The sequence below is a fragment of the Platalea leucorodia genome, assembly GCF_965183815.1.
Source record: "Platalea leucorodia genome assembly, chromosome: 6".
Taxonomy (NCBI): domain Eukaryota; kingdom Metazoa; phylum Chordata; class Aves; order Pelecaniformes; family Threskiornithidae; genus Platalea; species Platalea leucorodia.
The window spans coordinates 37,916,812-37,936,752 of record NC_138828.1 but is presented as its reverse complement, the minus strand read 5'-3'; the positions used below and the strand labels follow the sequence as shown (position 1 = coordinate 37,936,752).

At 38.0% G+C, this 19,941-nt stretch overlaps 1 protein-coding gene across 12 annotated transcripts in view; it reads right to left on the bottom strand.

Moving 5' to 3' along the window:
* Window positions 1-5,534: 5,534 nt before the first annotated feature.
* ARFIP1 (ARF interacting protein 1) overlaps window positions 5,535-19,941 on the bottom strand; it is a gene marked incomplete at its 5' end in the record, with an annotated part of 58,279 nt that continues 43,872 nt past the window's right edge. For 11 of the 12 annotated variants that reach the window (XM_082315494.1, XM_082315493.1, XM_082315496.1 and 8 more), the window contains 3 exons: window positions 5,535-5,937; window positions 14,349-14,523; window positions 17,558-17,715. In XM_082315494.1, the coding sequence (XP_082171620.1) occupies window positions 5,782-5,937; window positions 14,349-14,523; window positions 17,558-17,715 (489 nt within the window). In that variant the 3' untranslated portion in view covers window positions 5,535-5,781. Of the gene's footprint in view, window positions 5,938-12,320; window positions 12,399-14,348; window positions 14,524-17,557; window positions 17,716-19,941 lie in introns of those variants that run through there. The other variant, XM_082315491.1, reaches the window with a different exon arrangement.

Below are 19,941 nucleotides of genomic sequence, written 5' to 3'. Positions count from 1 at the left end.
TATGGAATGCGATGTCAGAACCTGATCATTTAAGCTCAAAATTCACTGAGTGAAAACAGTTCAGCTGCAGTAAACGGCAATTCCTATCACGGCCCCCATCTCCGCGTGGCAGGGCTAGCGGCAGCTGGGGAGGACGCGCTCCGCTGCGAGCCAGCGCGGACATTCCTCGAGAGCGCCGGGTCATCCCCGAGGTCGTCGGCGAGGAAGCGCGCTGCCGCTTGGACTGTAGCTGCTTGTGTTGGAACCAAAGAGACTTGTTTTCATTGCTGCCAGTCACGAGCACAAATGCTCGCTCCAAAAGACGGAAAGAGCAAGCCAAACAAGAGACTTGCATAATGGCATTGTATTAAAAAAAAAAAAAAAAAAAAAACCCAACCCAAAAACCGAACAGGGCAGCAGAGGACCTGGGAGCCAGTGCGGATGTGAAGTTAAACTCTTAACTTTTCCTCACCCTGTCACCTTTTCCCCCAGAACGTTTCCAAAACACAATGTTAGCAAATTAATTTTAAGCTGATTTTTTCCCCCCCCCTAAAAATGTGAACTCTCAGCAGGCAAAGATTTTGCCCGCATGGCTAAAATTCATCCGAGTTACAAACAACTGAAAACGCGTCTTTACAGTAGGAAGTATTAAGCAACTTTAATAATAGGTAGAATGAGCAGCTCCACCTATAATAAGCAACAAATGCACCTCCCTAGAACAGATAGCATTTAGATGGGTTGGCATACTACAAAACCAAATCCTATTGTTAATATTTTAAGATTTCTAGCTAATGAAATGCTCCAGACAGTTTTCAGGACATTACCTTTTTTTCTCACGAGAGAAGAAAATGTCTTTTGTAAACTCTGCTTTTCTTTAGAGCATAAAGAACTTCTAATGCTTTAGGCTGAACGTGAATTTAATGACCGAACAGATCTAATGGGAACAAAGCAATTTATACCACCCGAACAAAAGGTGTCGTCATCTTCATTACAAGCCCTCATTTCTACTTTATTCGGACAAAGGCAGGAGAGAAAGCTAATTGTGACACTTCAGACACATTAAAACCAACTTCTATTTGCTTTCAAAATTAAGCACGGTGGTATTTAACCTCTTGAATCAAAACCCTGCAATTAATTACCACTATCACATAAAACTAGCATGATGCATACACATATGTAAGAAAGGCAAATCAAGACTGAACAGGCAACACGAGTTTTAGCATTATTTAACTCTTAAGTGCTTGAATTTACAGCCTTCAGTATTCTTTAAAAGGTAGCGAGGTGTATAATTATTTTTTTTAATTAGCACAGTAAAACATACCATTTGTTAAGTACCATTTACTGGGAACACATTGCTGATAGCTGAACTATTCCTGACTGAACCAATGGATTTATGCTGACATACACAGTAATAACAGGGCAAACCCAAACTAAAAATTTGTTTCAGGTTTACTCTGTTCTCTATCTGATCTCGGCACTTAATTAAGAAATGTTATCATACAGCCACACTGGTACCCACCTAAGTTCTGCCACCCAGGGATGCAAAGGAACTCCAGAAAGATACTCGTGATCTCTTTTTCTGCTTCTCCTGGAATATCAAATATTTCCATTCCTCCAATAGCTATTATCTTTAAAATGGGTTCTCGTAAAGAGATGAGACAGAGTGTATTTCCTCAGAAAACAAAGTTATTCTCACCCACAGCGATTTAAAAAAGTTGAACATACATTTTGCTGAGCCTAAGTATTTAACAGAAATATACTACCAATAGTGGACAGCACAGAATTGTTGCTGCTCCTGCCCCCTTCTTAAATTTTTTTTTTTTTTTTTGGAAGGCAGCTGAAGTGTAAAAAATAATGCTTTTGCGCCAGCACTCTCAGCCGTAGGAAACAAAAGATTTGCAAACCATAGATTGAGCTTTTATGTCCAAGGCCGTTGCTCTGCAGGGTTCATACGCCGCTTCTCTGCATTTCAGTATAGGGGCTCTGATGAAACAGCAACACGTCATTTTTCCTTTCCACTGCTGCTCTGTCAATTTACGCCGCCCTTCTCCAGGGCAGGCGCAGGCCACCCTACTTGCTGCTCCTCCGCTACGGGGCAAGGCACTTCCTCCATTCGCTTCAGACTGTTGCCACCGCGGCAGACCCCAGCTACCCCGCCACTTGGCTCCCATATAGGGCTGACAGAAATTAAGAGAAAGGTCCTTGGTGGAAATAGGTGCGGTGAGGTGAACGAGACCCCTGTCACAGACGGAGAAACGTGCTTTCTATGCATCGCTAGCTCCAACACCACAACATCTGAAAGAACACAAAGATGTCAAAGAGCTACTAACAATGACAAGTAACAAGAAAGAAAGGAATATAAACCAAGGAACAGTCAACTCCTCTGTAGATCTCATCAAAAAAATAAGCTTAGCTGGGTAAGTTAGTTGGGTAAGTTTGGGGTGGGGGCAATCACAAAATATGAAAAGATTAATGACTAAAAAAAAAAAAAAAAATATCTGTGACTAGTACAACCTCCACATCAAGCATGCAGCATGGAAAAGATAACCAGACTAAAAAAAGATAATTGCAGATGAGGAATGCTAAATAATTATAATACCTTATTATTCTTGTAACACCACAATAAGAAACAAGAGCAGATAAGCAGAGAACACAAACTGAACATGCCCCCAGTTCAGTTCAAAACAGAGTTGAGGGGCACGTTGTTTAGCTTTCCTTTTATATTACTTTGATCATTTTTTGAAGCAGAGAGAGAACAGAGATAAAGTTGCTGGAAAACCAGTTGACAGAAGATTGAAATCAAGCTGTTACTTTAATGATACCAATGTGTTACTGTACTCTACTTGCATAGACCTCCTCAAATATAACTACAGATACGTTTTATAATCAGAAAGGTTCTTTGCAAGTGCTTGACAAAGCATGAAGCATGCCAAGAAGCATTTTTAGAGCAGAAGAGCTGTTTGTAGGATTCACACAAACAAAATAACAGGAGCTACAAGTTTCAAACAAGCCAGAAGTGCAGATGACTTACAGTATGGTCACCGAGAACGAAACAGCTCCCTGGCCCTCTGTTTGGTAGAGCAGCTGCAACAGCACCTCTGAAACGCTATTAACTGCTTTAAGTTCTTCTTCCTGAGAAACCTCACACAACACGACAAGCACTAATGTGGTAACTTGTAACAGAGATGAAATCTTTCACAGCCAAGACTCTACTACGTGGGTTTGGCCCCCTTGTCAAACAAACAAAAAAAATGCACCCTGACAGCTGTCTATCCATATAAATGCCATCATTACAATCTTCAGATATTTATACAGCTTTTTTCTTAACATCAGAAAAGCTGACAACCGCAATTACTTCCCATTAGAGACTTCAGAAGTGTCTTCCTCATATCATCTCCAGAAGCAAAAGCTTCTAAATTTGGTTAGATCTGAAGAGTTAACTTTGAATACGAGACATGAGCTTGACTTATTTCATAAGCACATATATTTGAATGGGGGCAAAGAAAGTTAAAACTACTACGAAGGGCAATCAGATTAACATCCTATCGGCCAGCTGAACACAGAACCCTCCTCACTGAGGCTATCAATTGGAACAGTTGCTTCGGTGAGCAAAATGGAAGTCATTCTTCCTTCTCCCTGGTATCAAACAATACACAGATTTTTAGCAAGTAATCCCTTTTGTCCAGCCTTTTCTTCCAGGTGAAGAGACTCTAGTAGCTTTAAGCCATTGCCAACGTTTGAGGGTTACACAATGCCACATGGGTCATTCCTGCGTAAGGCAATTTCAGATCCAGGTTCGCTCTTACCGTTTCTGACGGATCCGTTCCTTCTGCGCGGGGACTATCCTCAGCGGGAGACGCGTGAATCTCAGATAGAAACCAACAGCACATGTTCCATACGTATCCTTTTCCTATAGCGGTCTGAAAGCTGGTATTTCAGTTGCAGTCAGTACGTTTGTGTTCTTCGTCCCTGCTATAATGCTGCTATCTGCATTTCCTAGCTCAACTGCACAGTTACACAGCTAACTTCTTTCTTGCACCATCATACCATACGCATGCCAAGATTCAGAGACAGTGGAAGTCAACGGCTTCATAAAAGTTGTAAATGTAATGAAATCTCCCTTAAAAGTTTAAGTCAAGAATTACATATACTGAAAGATTTGTTTCACTCTGAGTTTATATTCAGGTTGAACTTGCACAGTATTAAATCATACTGAAATAAAACAGCATCAGTGTCACCTCCTAGTACTGCTTTACCAGAAATTCTCGGGCAGGGGTGGTAACTCAGTAAAACAGGACTAAGCTTTCACTGAAGAAGCTGGGTTCTACTCTTAACCATCACAAGTCAAGGAAGTTTGACTGCAAACACCTTTAATAGGGATACAAAATTCACATAGGATATACATTCTGGGGAACATAAATGAACTATTACAAGAGATTCTGACAGAACAAAAACATAAAGAAGGCTCTGTCAGGCCAAGAATTTAATGAGGAATGATTAAAAAGTTTGATTTACAGTTACATTACAGTTGTGTTAAGCTCTGAAAACTTTAAGAATGTCAGCTGAAAGGCATTTGAACATACAGTACATAAATCATACAATCCACACCGTTGTAAATAACATATTTGAAGTATTTCCTTTCACTTAACAGAACACAAAGCAACGTAACATGTGCAAATGAGGACTCCAATATATATTGAATTTAAAACGCCTATGATAAAATTGACATAGAATTTTACATTTAAGGACTACACGGTTGATGAAGAAATTAAAAAAGTATCCTCCATGTTACTCCCATTACCAAAGTATGCTTTTCAATTAAATAGAAAAACCATACCAGCCCGATTTCTTCTCTCATAATCATACCTGTCCATGAAGGTTAACTAAAGCTTTAACTCGCTCTAAGTGTAAAATGAAACAGCATTTACACAGTCTCCTTCCCCTTGTTGGGAACTGACAAACCGTTATGTGAAAGGGTTCCTTGATTATGTACACTGGTGGAAAATATTATCTTATAAAAAGGCACATACCTGTGATTTAAGGCTAGTACGGTATTTGTTTCATAGAGAAAGTAAAATTTTAAATGAAATTAGTACATTGCATGGTTGGCCTCACTCAGCAAACCACTTGGTGCAAAGCAAAAATGTGTGCTTAGAAGCCTCAGACTGACAGTGATTCTTGCTTTAGTGTTTTTCTTTTTTTTTTTTTTGAACCTATGATGGAAAGGTACATCTTCTAAAAAGGCATTTGCTACAATTCCACTAGTCAATGAGCCATCTGCTACTGTTGCCTTATATGCAGATATCGCATATAGGCCTTATATTATTAATCTGCAAAATATTCTTTTAACTCTCTCCTTTTTAAAAGTCATATGAAAATTACTAGAGATGTTTTCTATATTCATCTATAAAATACCAGATGTTGGTACAAATCATGTAAACCTCCATTTGGAAATATTTGGACTAGCCACCAAAATGACCAGAAATCACAAACATCATTTGTCAGTGCAAATCTATAATAGTTTTCTTTCCCCTCCCTCCCTCCCCCATCCCAGTTACAGAAATAACCACCAACCTTCACATACAAAACGAGTGCTCTATATTTGAAATGACAGAAATTATGTTTGGTTACCTTTAAGTCACCCACCTTCCCACCAAATTCAGTTTTACAGTATTATAAAAGGGGAAAAAAATTAAAGCTGTCTGTGCAAGAATCACTACAACAGTCCTTCAACCCCAACCCTTAATTATTATCAGATTGAAAGATTTTAGGTTAACATTGGGTCCTCCTTCTCTGATCCGATTACTGTTCTTCAAGCCAGGATGGGGCATCTGCTCCAGGAGTTTTCAATTTGATGTGGAACTGCTTAAGTGTCTGTTCAAGCTGCTTTTGATTCCCAGCAAAGTATGCTGCAATGGCATTGTGGAACAGAACAAGCTGATTGTGCAACACCTTAACCTGCAGGCAAGGATAGAGATAGGTTAAGAGGAGGAGGCAGATGTTAACATCATCACAGGTCAGTTATAAAAAAATAGGTGCATTTGAGATACTCAGACTTCATACAGGTTTATTTAATAAAAGTTTAAAAACATAAATACAAAATGCAAATACAAAATTCTTTAACATTAAAGCCATTTAGAGTTTTCATAAAGTATGCTTAACAGTCAATACCAATTCAGCATGCATGGACCGAAAGCAATTCACTGAACAGCATAATGTTATCAAATATCAAACACTTGATTACAAGCACTTGATTCCTTGAAATTAGATGCCAAACCTCTGTTTAAGATACCTACCTGCAGGCCAAATGGACTTCCCTGAGACAGTACATGACAAATGCATTATCTAAGTATACAGTTCATTTATGTGCCCCCCTTGCAGAGAGTTGCTCTTTTCCAGCTCACGTATACCTAAGTCAAATGAAACCGATGTTCTTTTCCCAGCAATATTTCTTGCCCATCTCCTGTAACACAGGATTACGTACAGCACTTGGTCAACACCTTGCCTATAACATTTGTGCAAAGCAGTCATGAAACACACAGGTCATAGCAGTAATCAAAACTTGGGGAGAAGAGCACAAGAACAGCTGGAGGGCATCACTGTTTTTCTCTTCCAGTCTAGTCTTATGATGACAAGCTATAGCACTGATGAAGTCAAAGTTAAACAAACGTTACATTTTCATCCTAGCACACCAGTAAACCTAAAGTTGTGAATGATGACCAGCAGTATGCTGGAAAAGGCGTCTGTCCCGTTTCTCCTGCAGCCACAAGCTATCCTTTTTGTTCTTGAGTGTACTCTCAGCCCAGCACAACCTCACTCTTGTGTCAGAGCCCGAATCCCTAAGGTGGTGGCCCTCTGCCTGTTTTCAGCCTACAAGAACGGGAGCCCAACAGCATTTTGCCAACACAGAAGAGAACAGAGGAACAGGGTGGCTGACTGAGCCCAAAGGGAAGATGTGGTAGGCAGCAGATTTAGCTTTCTCTACTCAAATTCTGGATCACTGCCCTGTCTGTCAGCACAATCCACATGGGAAAGTCTACTCCTGTCACGCTAGGAAGCAAAACTGTCCTTGGGCCAGGCTTGCCCTATGCCTACCAGCTGGCCATGCCCGTTTTAACAGGATATTTGGCTAACAAGCTTTTCTGAAATGCATGCAACTCAATACCAAGTAACTTTATTGCCTTAATTTAAGAAAGACTCTCAAATTAAAAAAACCCATGTACTAGACATGCTATTACACTAGAAGAGTGTAACATTTACACTATTACACAGAAATGTAGCAATATATTTTTAAAATAAAATACTTTGAGAAAAAAGGGCTGAGGATGTGTGCATGCTCACAGGTGCATATACACGCACCTGTGTGTGTATATATATATACACACACACGCAGGTGTATATAAAAGTTTCATCACTAGAAGTTGAAATTTCTTTTATGCATATGCAACAATTTTTTTTTTTTTTTTTACTGTGTAGTCTCATTTCATGAATTAAGTTTTGCCCGTAAACTGATGGCTGTACAGACCTTAGTATCCTACTTAAGTGATAACCTCTCTTTGGTGACCCAAATTTTGGTCTAAGTTGCTCTCACAATTTGAAAACTGGTATTCCTGTGTTTTCTCCCCCAATAATTCAGGCTAATTTAAACTTAGCACATGTGAAATAATAAGCTTATTGCCTCATTAACAGGGTAAAATGGTAGGTTCTTCCATCCAAAGGCTCTCCAAAAAGAAACATGAGAGAGGCGGGTATGGTTAGAAAGGAGTCTGCAGCGCACATCGTATCTTGGGACAATATTTTTTTTCATTTATAATAGAAGACTTCACCAAATTCATGTGGTACAGACATTTTAATATTTAGGAGATGTAGAATATAGCTAACTACACTTGTTCAATAAACTTACAGTTCAGCTTTTCAGAGTCACAAAAGATGGCCTCTTTCAGTTTGTGTGGGAATAGAAGTATATAAATACACATATTTTTTGTATCTATAAAGAAAAAATCTGTATTTTCATCTCAAAAATATTAAGTCATAGAAGTGGAAAATGTCACACCACCACCAAGAGTTTGCTTTTAAAAGTTGAGAGCAAAAAATTTAGCAAGTGCAGGTTTTTTTTCCTGAGCAGATTTGTCCGTCGTTGACACGCAAGGTTTCACGCAGCCCAAGCTAGTTCTAGCACATTATTAAAATGCTACAAGAGTTTTATTCATACTGTTTATAGGAACTCAAATAAAACAAGGGTACTTAATCCACCCTCCCAGCCCAAGTTCACCAATTTGAGGCCAAATTTGGTACTTTATTTGGGTAGCTTTTAACACAAAGCTTTTGTGAACTGCCCTGAAGTCTTCTAATTATTTTATAAATTCAGACAGGCCTAGGGTCAAGTATGTGTATACACGCACAGAGAGGCAGGAATTGACAATGTAGAGGCAGATGATTGGGACTGAAAAAAATATGTTTTGTTTTGGTAGGGCTTTTTGAACTACCAGAGCTACCTCATTGTATGAGGTCCTATCGCAAAGCCAGAGTTACCTCACTGTGGTGTAAGTTTCATGATCGTTATCAAACTGGTTGCAGAGCTTCAGGATGTTACAATTTCTGCTCTCCTCCTTCCGAAGCTGATTGCTAAGTGAATCCCAAAAGTGATAGTGGGATGTTCTTATCCATGGCTTCACTCAGGTAAGCTTAAGATTAAATTTCCAGAAAAAGACCACTTAAACTGTCTGACACTGTACAAAGAAACTCTACTATGAACTCTACTATGAAGCAGCAGCCAGCTAAGAGAAAAAAGCTGTAACTTCTCAAATCACCTGATGTCCACTGCAAAAACACCTGCAATCACAGCTAAGAACTGGACAACAAGTATTCACTTAAAGCCAAGTTCAAACCTAACCAGTTTTCCCATAAGAGAATCTCAGCCTTGCCCACTCCCGTATCCAGCCATTGATTCCTACTGCGTTTCACCTTAGCCCTCTGTTGGCAAAACATTTCATGCAGTTATGCAGTCAGTTGGATCAGGGAACAGATCTAGATTAAAACTAACCAGACAACAACATATTTGCTTTAACCTGGATCAGTTCCCCAATCTGAATCTCTGCACAGCTGCAAAAACACTTTTGTAAGCACAACCCAGAAGGTGACGTGGGGGAAGGGGGACAGAAGATGAAGGGACCGCTTTTTTTTGCGGCAAAGCCTTGAAACAACTGTCAGACTACAGCGCTGACGGCCAACTCTTGAGCACTAAGCTGTAGCATCTATTCCAGTAAATGAGCATTTGAAGATTTGCCTTTCAACACAAGAATGTTAATGGTACGCTGCTAAAATACAGGTTCCAGTGTATGACTAGCGTGCCTGTCAAAAAGCCATCATATTTTACAGTTGAACATCATTTAGAATCATTGTTCCTTGTTAATTAACTACATACACCTATTTGTTCCTAATTATGAGCAGAGTAAGCACTCCATAATAGACTTGGCAAACTTAAGTCTCAAAACAAACGTGAACTTTGTGGATAAGCATAAAAAAAAAAAATGGGCATGCCCTAAACAGAAGACTTAAGTTTCATACACAGAAGACACTGTAGGTTGGATTTGAGTTTTCACATTTCCTCTGGATGCTCTTAACATTTCACTTCTTTTTAAATATTGTCCTCTTCCCACCACCTCCCTCTGAACACCATAGTTTCCGTGGCACAGTAAGTACAGATTTCTTTACATCCTTCTCATTCAGACCATTTCAGCCATCCCAATGACCAAAAAGACTACCCCCATTCTAATCTTTCTGTCAGTTTGTACCTCCTCACAACTATCATAATCCTTTCCCCTAGCTATCTTTATTTGAAGTTATTTGGTCTAAACAGTTATGTCGTCTGGGTTTCCATTATATTGCATATTGCTTTCATTTGTAGAAGCAAGCATTTAAACCTCAAACTCCTGAAGTACAACTCACAGAAGTGCATTCAATTTCTTTCTTTACACAGAAAGATTTGACATTTTTCAAGTGCATATGTGAATAACAGTTTTTCCTTTCTCAAAAAGATAACACCTTTTCAAAAATTTTTCAATAGCAGAAATCTTTAAGCTAAGAACAGGCCACTATCCTTATTAAAAGAAAAAAATACTATTTGTAAGCTACAGATTTTGATTGCAGCTATTCTTACACTCATTATCCAATGCCACAAACTTCTACTGAACTCTGCCAGCTGGGGACAGCACCAATACAACTCTGCAGCAACATTAAAAAAAAAAAAAATCAGTTCTAACTTCAAGATCAAATGCTATAATGAAAATGAATAGAAATCTTGTATACCTTGGTTTTACAGACAGAAAATTGCAATCCCAGCTTTACTGTAATTCAGTTCTCTGAACCTTTGGGGGCTTTTAATTGAAATATTAACATATGAACTCAGGAGAAAGGGCACAAAGAGACTGCAACCACATGATGGTTTTTTTTCCCCCTACACGTAGGGCCAGCTAGATTATGGCTGTTTGGTGATATGTGCAGCAACACAGACCAACCGGAGCCCACCAGCCAGTTAAACTGGCTTTATACTTCCTTTGCAGTGACAGCTTGAATCACTTCCCAGTTTTCCCTGCTCTCCTCATATGTCATGCTTAACCAAATACGGGACAAAACTTCTGAGTGGGAACATAACTGAGTGCATCTAGTGGAGGTACATTTACAAAAGAACATCTCTGATTCTGTTTTGATGTTAATTTGTCAAGCAAAAAAAAAATACAATTTCTTTTTTTTAAGTGTTTACTATTGGTAAGACTGTAAAAACATACTTATTGGGAGATGATAATGAACTGATTTATCCAGTCTAAAATTAAACCCTGAATTGCTTAATTGCTTTGCTATGGCAAGGTTTCATTACACAATTCTGTTTTCAGAAGTGGTAACAACAACTAAGCTTGAGACTACACTGTACTACCTCCTGTATCAATATATATATATATATAAGACTTGAAGCCGAAGGGTTTGCAATCTACAATAGAAAAATTATATGGCTACTATACCATTTTCTTACCTAAAAAGGCTTCCCTAATTAGACTCAGAACAAATATTAATTCACATCTGGATTCAGCACCATAACAATATGTATTAATAAAGCTGATGATTAGAGATTTGGATGTTCTAGTATATCGTCAGCCTGGTGAGGCCATGCCTTGATATAGCTGCTCAAATACTAACCATCATTTGCCTTGCATGCAATAAGCCTGCAACAACACAGGCTTTCTAAAATAGGCTACAGAAAGGCCCTTTTTGAGAGACTGAGTAAACCCAGTATTTTGTCCGTCTGATCTTCCTTTATTTTCATCTCCCACTCTATTAAATGGGCACCAACATGGTCCTGGGGATAGACAAACAAATGGCACGTTCCTGTTACTAAGGATATAGTATCAGTATAACCAGTATAATTCCCGCTCCGGGACTACTGTAACAGCTTAACAATATCAAAATCACCCTTCCACTTGGGAGTTCAACATCATATACAATCTTCAGTTTAAGCCATCTCCTAAACACTGCACTACTCTCATAGCTGAAGCAGCTGTGTTACAGACACACTCATACAGCTGTACCTATTATGCTCTTCCTCCTTTCTTCTCCTTCATGTTAGGCACATGATGTATTTATAGATGTTTAAATTATGATGGATCATAGCAACTGTTATCACGTACCTTTGGAAAAAGTAGAACATCTGAGATTATTAAGTGTAACTGAAATTAAAATCTAGTTCCTATACTTACTGATCCTATACTTACTGAGTTAATAATCCTTTAAAATATAAGAAGTAATCGACTTAAGAGCAGTCACATACACTTTGTATGCGGCTAAAAATTAAAAGTAACATTTATAATGGTTATATAGTTGTCCAGCAAATCAATTGTGCATTCCAATTTCTTGCTAGTTTTCATCTTCTAGCTGCTGGACAAGTATGAGGTCTAACAGGAGCCCCCCTCCACTGACATTAATACAAAAATGGTTGACACCAGAAAAAAGAAATAAAGATGTCAGATTGGCAAGAACACCATCTCTCAGATAACCACTGCCTCCCACTACACCCCAGGAAGCATTCTGGGCAACAGAAGAACAAAAACTATCAGAGACAGATGCAGGCTGGAAAAAGAGCGCTCCTGAAATGAAAATTTAGGATTAAGATTACATATTGTTTGCTACAGAGAATCCTATACAATAAATAGAAGACACCAAAGTAAAGCTTACCTGAATAAAGCTCTCAGTAGACAGTTATATTTAAGCCAGTATTTGACTGTAAAGGAAGTCCTTTCTATGGCTTATTTGGGAACAAAATTACACACACCCTTCAGTAAATATTTTGACATCTCTAGTGTCAAAACTGAGAAATGTCAACCAGTGGTAAAAAGGCTTAAGCATGTGAAAGTCCCCTCTGTATTAATCTAAAAGAAAAGGCAGGAAGGAAAAAACAATCTCTTTCAGAAACAAAATTTGGAGGCTGTGACTGCTAACAGGATGCTTGATCTAATTCAAGACTGTCCCTAGGAAGACAACTTCATTAATGTTCCCTAAATTATTTAATTTTGTTTTTTTAAAAAATATGGAAACTTTTTTTTTTTTTTTTTTTACAAGATGGAAATAAAATGCTTTCACTCTGAAGCTTTCCTATCTGCATAACCATAAATTGATCAGTCTGCTATACAGGTAATGCAAACCAAGAGGAAGCAGTGTAAGTGCTATTTTCAACCAATTTGAACTTAAGCGTCAGAATTCCTGTACAGATAGGAGCTGGAAGGATCAAACAATTTCAACAGAAGTACATTATATTAGTAGCAAACAACTTACTAGAGGATGAAAACAAAGCGGGGTGGAGGGGCAGGAAGAGACACCTTCAGTATGCTCAGTTTTAAAACTCAGTTCTTATGAGCATTTTCTAGTTTAAGCTTAAGTATCAGCATTTAGATTAGACTTCAGCTTGTTCAAGAAAATGAATTTCAATATGGATTTTTTCCCGTTTGAAAGTTAATGGGTTACAGGTTCAGCAAGAACAACAAATGAAAGTCAGGGCAATACCAGGTTTCAATCATCTGATGATCTGGTTCATCAACTCTTAACATGCTAAACGGCTATGTGATTCCAGACCCCTGGTCCTAATGCAAATGCCTATACGAAGTAACAGTGCTCAGGAGCTACATTTTTAGCGTATATTGTTTTGGAAACCAAAAGGTTTGTTAATTTTCTCCACTTTTTTCTTCTTATCTGTTGACGGTTCATGTTTCTTCCCTGTCTTCCATCTTTATTCTAAATAGCTCATGCAACTGCATATGTGATAATATATTCAATAATTCAGAATAATAATCAGTTTTAACTGGCTTAGCTTGTCCCCATGATTTTCCTGTAAAGTTTCCTTCTTCCATGCAAGGAACATGGTTTGCTACTATTTCCATTTGGGGCCACTCCTGTATTCCTTGACAGGCAGTTGTTACCTACATTCAGATCTTCAAAATATATGAATTTACCCATACAGAAAATGTTAATCCACTGCTAGACATGGACAAACTGACAAACTACTACCTTTTATGTAAGTTTTGATCATATTTTCCTCCCTCTGAAGACATAGGAAATATGGTCACAGATGATATAACCATTTCATTTACTGTGAGTATGAACAAAAACCAGATCTTGAAAGACCATCATTTTTACATCTAATTAGAAACAATTTAGGACTTGTTTAATCAAAGAAAGCACAGTTTAAGAGTGTGTTCTGTATGGCAATTCTATTTTTGCCTGGTAGACAGAATAAGAGGTGTAAGAATTCCCTCATTAAGAGTATAGATGAAATGGTGTGGTTGGAATAAACACATACAGGAAAAAAACCCTTCAAACCAACAGTTCAAGAGCTCTGTTTAGAATTAAGAAAGTTGTATTTCTCAGTTCAAGTTATTAGTTTAAAGAAAGCTTAATTTTGAAGAAGCTTCTTCACAGTTCTCTCACTTTCTTTGTGCATATATCCTCCGTGACAGTGTTGTCAAACATAAGTATTACTTTGAATCTTAAATCAGTATTTATAGGACTCATTTCACCATTAAATGCGATAAACTGGAAAAGTAATGCTTTTCCAAACTTGAAACCTCCCATATCAACAAGAAACTTACTGCCCCAACGTTTGCCATTTGTAGCTGGAGCGGCTTGATTACAGACTTTTAAGGTTGCCTACTCTAATTGTGTCCTCCAGTGATGCAGCAAGAACTCAGAAAATTCAGCTTATTTACTTTGCTTGCTCTACTTTTAAATTAAGATATATTTTAAGATCTAACAACTAAAGTATTTCTAGCAAAGCAGAAACTTACAGGACAAAACTCCTAAACATAGCATCAGAAGTTGTAGCTTACCTTATTTTCTTCCAAAAATTTCAATTTGATAGATACATCATTACGCATTTTGTCGTATTTCTCTTTATGCACTTGAAACAGTTGTTGTGATTGCTCAATCTTTGGCAGAGTGTTTGCATCACGAGGGCCAAGATTAAGCTCTTCTAGGTCTGTTCGATAGGCATCATATTCAATCCTGAGAAGAAAGAGGAGGGGGAAAAAAAAAAAAATCTAAAGGCAAAGCATCTCGAAACAGACCTCACATATAAGGCCAAATACAATAGAAGATTAACAAAACAGTGAAGTATGGAAAAAATAAAAAACCCAGGCAAGTTTTCTCCCCCCCTCCTCCTATTCATCAAGCAAAACCACCCATAAGCACACTGTATAAAGCTGCCTCAACAAGCACCCTCCCTCTTCTGTTCCTGTCTCAGCCACAAGCTCCCAACCCTCTGTCTTATGCTGGCTTCAGTGGTCAGAGCCTTTCCTGGGACATCTCAGCTTATTAACCCAGATAAAGCGAGTAATTTTTTTTTTTCAGGTTATTCTTATGCTGTTGCATCAGTTCAGTGAAGAGTTTGCGTCAAGAGCGAGAGAAGCACCAAGAGCATGAGGACATCTCCTTTAAGCAGACATTTGAGCAACGGCTCACTTCTACCGAACTCTATCCCTAGGCTTTTTCAGCATGCTCTAGGCTTCTCTGTGGGCATTAATCGGAACAGCTTTATAGTTCCTCCACAAATAGTTCTGCGAGAACTTGTCTGCCCTATGGATAAACAGGCTGCAAGATGATGATGCATTATTTATACCCTACTGAGGGCCTGTCTTATTTTCCTAGGGAAGTCAGACTCTGTGGATCAATACCACCACTGAAGGAGATAAGGGAAGAGAAAGACAGAAGGTTAAGACTAACAGCTGGGTAAGTATTTAACCTAACTCTGCACCAAAGGTATATATCCCACTTCTAGATAAGACAGATGAAAAGTATTTTCTAATTTACTCTTGTTCTCTCCAAATTATCTATCCTGGATACTGCTAGCAAAACCAGAACTGACGCTATGGTATAGGCTCTTGCCTGCAGATACCTGACAACGTTTTAATTGAGCCAGCTAGTCTTCATATACCACTGTTAATTAAAAAAGTTATAAACCTCCTTGATATCCTTCCATATTAGACTGTACTATTTTATTACATGAATAGAGATGAAGCAGTCATACCTTCTTTCTCATTTTAATGGAAAAAATCAAAATGTCTTAAAAGTATTTTTTTATACAGAAGTAAGTTTGAATATTCAGTTTTGTCTTCAAAAACATTAAGTAATTTTTTTTTTCAAGAAAGTTTATTTAAGTTAAGCTTTCTATTCATCAACATATCGCATTTATAAGTGGGAAAAGCACCTATAGAATGTTAGTAGTTGAAAGATTGTATCGCTAAATTAATCTTCTGCTTTCCAGTGTTAAATACAAGTCTACCCAACACTGGATCCTTGCCAGATAAACTATTTTTATATTTTAAAATATTATTGCAAGTGGATGAGACAAATGTAGCAACAACCTCTAACTTTTTTCTTCCTCCTCTTATGCCACATGTGCTCCTTTGTTCACAGCCATCTAGCGCCTGACCAGGTAAAGCCCAGAAATCACTCCAGGGTCACGGGCAGCCCTGCCCAAAGCCTCCCTCTTCCTTCCATACTGCTTTGTAGCTTTCAAATAACAGAACCTAGCATAACAGCGTCTGATAGATGCCAATTTTAATGGAACAAACGAACCTATTTCTGGCTTTTCAAATCTGCTTTCTCGCAAACAGACAAAAAAAAATGGAAACAAGTCAGGATTACAAACTGGTTATAAAAAACAACTTTTCAGTTGGTATAACTGCTCCAAAATAAAATACATTTTCAGAGGTAAAAGGAGTTACAATATCCACAGGGCTCTTTCTGATTCTCACTGCCACTATGAATCAGGCTTTATTTAAATAATTTATTACTTCATTCCAAAAAGGAAACAAACCAATACAGACTTGATAGAAGGGAACAGATGAACACTGAAGTGCAACTGGGGACAGGGTAGAAGAGGTACAGAAATAAATGTAACCTATTTTCATGTTGCAAAATTATAGACTGGCCATTTAAGTGATTTAATAATATTTTAACCTTTGTAAATTATTTGCCTTATTAAAACGGCAAAATACTTGATGTCTTTAATGAACAGAAAGGGAAAGTAACAAAGGTATTTCAGGAGGGAAGAGCCATATATTGAAAATGACTGGCAAGAACAATCTTAGCAGATGTATTTTGTATAAATTTTCAAGGGGTACCTGGAAAATGTGTGAACCGATTTTTTAATACTTTAATGTAAAAAATAAATCAATACTTTACACGCAGATTAATTCTGCCTTTCATGCCTTTTGAAAGCGTACCTAAATATCTAAACAATAACTTACTATTTCGCTTATAAATAAAGCATTAGAACAGAACAATCAAAAAAAAGGGGAGGGAAAGATCTTCAAAACTCAAGCAGTTTGCCATTTTTGACCTAAATAAAAAAAAGTCACAAAAATAATATGCACAAACTACATCCTTTGGCAAATTAAAAGAAGCATACTTTATCCTATTAAGTGAAAGAAAGTCAAAATGGAACCAAGCATCAGAAAGGACCACAAGTCCAAACCCCGGCAGGAGACGGGAACCTGGCTTTATAGTACTATGCCGTATCCAAAAGTTACCTTTTCCAGGGCAGGAAACCCATTATCTACTGCTAGGTATTATTCACTCACTAAAAAATTTCTCTTTTATTTTCCCCTTTCCAACCTAGCCTACAACTTCTGCATAAAGATTGAAATGTGAATTGCACATATTGTCCATCAACAGAAGCACAAGATTTAATGTTTTCCAGTCAAAGAAATTATTTCACATATTACAATGTAGCTAAATAAAAGGATTAATATCTTGCACTATTACACTGCATAGAAAGCCACTTTAATCTAGCAGGCAGGAAAAAATAGCTATAGTTACTCTTGGATATAGAGCTAACAAGTAAAACAGAACGTTTACAAAACATTTGAAGATATGGGCAATGAGGCAGTTAACTGTAAATCCTAATTATATGAGAGTTGTGTTATAAGGGATTTTTCTGACAGGTTAGTCACTCAAACACAAGGACTAAGCTGATACAAAGTCTGTTTCCTGAAGATTAGTTTGTAATGAAAATAGCTAGACATGAAATAGCTACCTGGCACTTTCATACTGTTTCACAGTCAATAATGTATCCTCAATTGTTTTATTCACCAATGTATTCACACTGGCAATAAAAAAGTTAATAGCCCCAAGAAGAGTTTCTCCATTTTTAGCTAGAAGTTTCTGCGTATCTGCATTGTAGCCAAACTCCTCCTATAAACAAAAAGCAGAGAAAACAAAACTGTAGATCATTTAAAATCATAACATTCATCAGTAACTATATAAAAAAAACAGAAACACACAAATGTGGAAGTTCTGTCACTTCTGTTTGGGTATGGTTATGATTAAACAGATGATTTCAATACAATATTCAGCTCACAGTTTTTATGAAATCTCTCTAACATCAGTAAAACATGGTTTACAATTTTGTCACCACGTGTGATGTTAAATCCTATTTTGTAATGTGATTTTTCTGCGCTCGGAAGTCTTGAATGTTGCTTGAAAGTAAGCGCTAATGTAATCTTTACATTGTCACTCAGCAGAATTTTAATCCAGCATCTCTCATGTGGTTGTCTAGGTAATGCTTTAATACCAACAGAGACACCACTACATTAAATACAGTAATATAACTAAATTCACAAGGGCACACAGCATTAATTAGCTATTAAGTTTTATTCTTACATTCTGGAAAAGAGCACTGCAAAAAACCCCAACATCTATTACAGTTTAATAGTCTGTAAATAACTGAAGAGCAGAGCATTATAATGGATAGCAAATAAAAGTTATAATGTAGCTCAGCCATAAATTTTAAAGGGATAAGGGCGAAATTATTTCCAAGGCACATTTGGATACATGTTTGTTCATGTCTCTTTGTTAACAGCAGTGTAAGCTCTGACCAAGGCTGCAAAGATTTTCCTAACGCATGGATGCCAAACAAGTCTAATTATTATATTTATGTCATCCATATGGCATCTTCATATTCTGCAGATGGGAGTTCTCACAAAAGAGTATAATCTCTGGTTGTAATGGCTGTAAAACACACTAGGTTCATATTTGGAACTTGGTCTTTTTAGGCTTGCACGCGGCCAACAACTGACTCAGAAGTGCCGTATTCTCCCAGTGTCTTTTCATCTGTCTAGAACACGCACACCAAAGCCAAATGATATTTCATGTTAGCGTTCAGGACTTCACGAGGGTAAGGGTAATGGGCAATGGTAAGGGAAGAATCCTCTAGAAAAGGAAGGGCAGTGGAAGTGAGCAATTTGAAGGAGAAGAAAAAAGGAGGAGAGCTTAGGGCAAGTTTTCATGAGCTAAGCCCTGTAAACACCGCTAAAGACCCTTCGCCTTTGCTTTTCACCGCTGCTTGGGTGGCAAAAGCAGTCAGCCAAATCGCTACAGATCTTGCTGAAATCAAAAAAATAGTCTTTTTCAGCTGGTTTTGCTCTAACATTGCCAGCTACACAGCAACACAAGCAGTAGCACAGGGAAGAAGTAGGGGCATAGAGGCAGAGGCATCAGCAGTACGACTGCCCCTTTCAGCAGTGTTTAGTCCCATCTCTTTTCCCTCCTGCAGGCAAGACTGCAATTAGCTTTCCAGCTGGTCCTCTGACCCCGATCACCGCAGGCCCAAACGAGCAACACCACCAGTTCAAAGGAGGGGGGTAAGAAGGATGGGACTGCAGGGGTCCGCAGCACTAAGAAACATGCTAGCCACCAAAACCGTCCTTCTACTGGTTCATACAGTGTCATACAAAAACTTTGGAGTTTTCTCCATGACCTCTGCGGATACCTCTTACGAAACAGACAGGAAATCCTTTCTGTATCAAGAGTTTGCACTCAGTTCATGCTCTATGCACAGGTCAATTAAAATTGGAATTCAGCTGTCCATATAATTAGAGGCACATGAGCCTGGAACCAGGAGTTATCTTTGCATCCAAAAGAGAAACAGCAAAACATTCACGTTAAATAATACCTCTGCAGATGCCTCATCGAGATCTCCTTTTGTTGTCATGTATAAAATAAGAAATATTACCTTAAGAAGTGGTGTGGGGTTTGGTTTTTTTAAACTTATATACCGTTATCACGTTAAACATTAAAGACTAACTGTTCAGAAACTTTACTTTTAGTCTTGTACAAGTTTTAGAGGCAACAATGCTACCCAGACATCCAAGAAGAACAGGCCAGGCTACAGATGGTAATACAGTACAGATTAAACAGAGGGGAAACACAAAGAGGAAAGAGACAAACATCAGGCAAGTCTCCAAGAGGCAAAGGTTAGATAACTTTTATTACAGCAGCAGAAACCTTTATTTGATTTGCATCAACAGCCCCATTCAATAATCTACACACGAGATGAATGACTGAAACAAATTCCAAGACTAGTACAAGATGCTGAAAGAACCTGGAAGAACAGTATTCCCATTAGAAGTTACAAGCTAT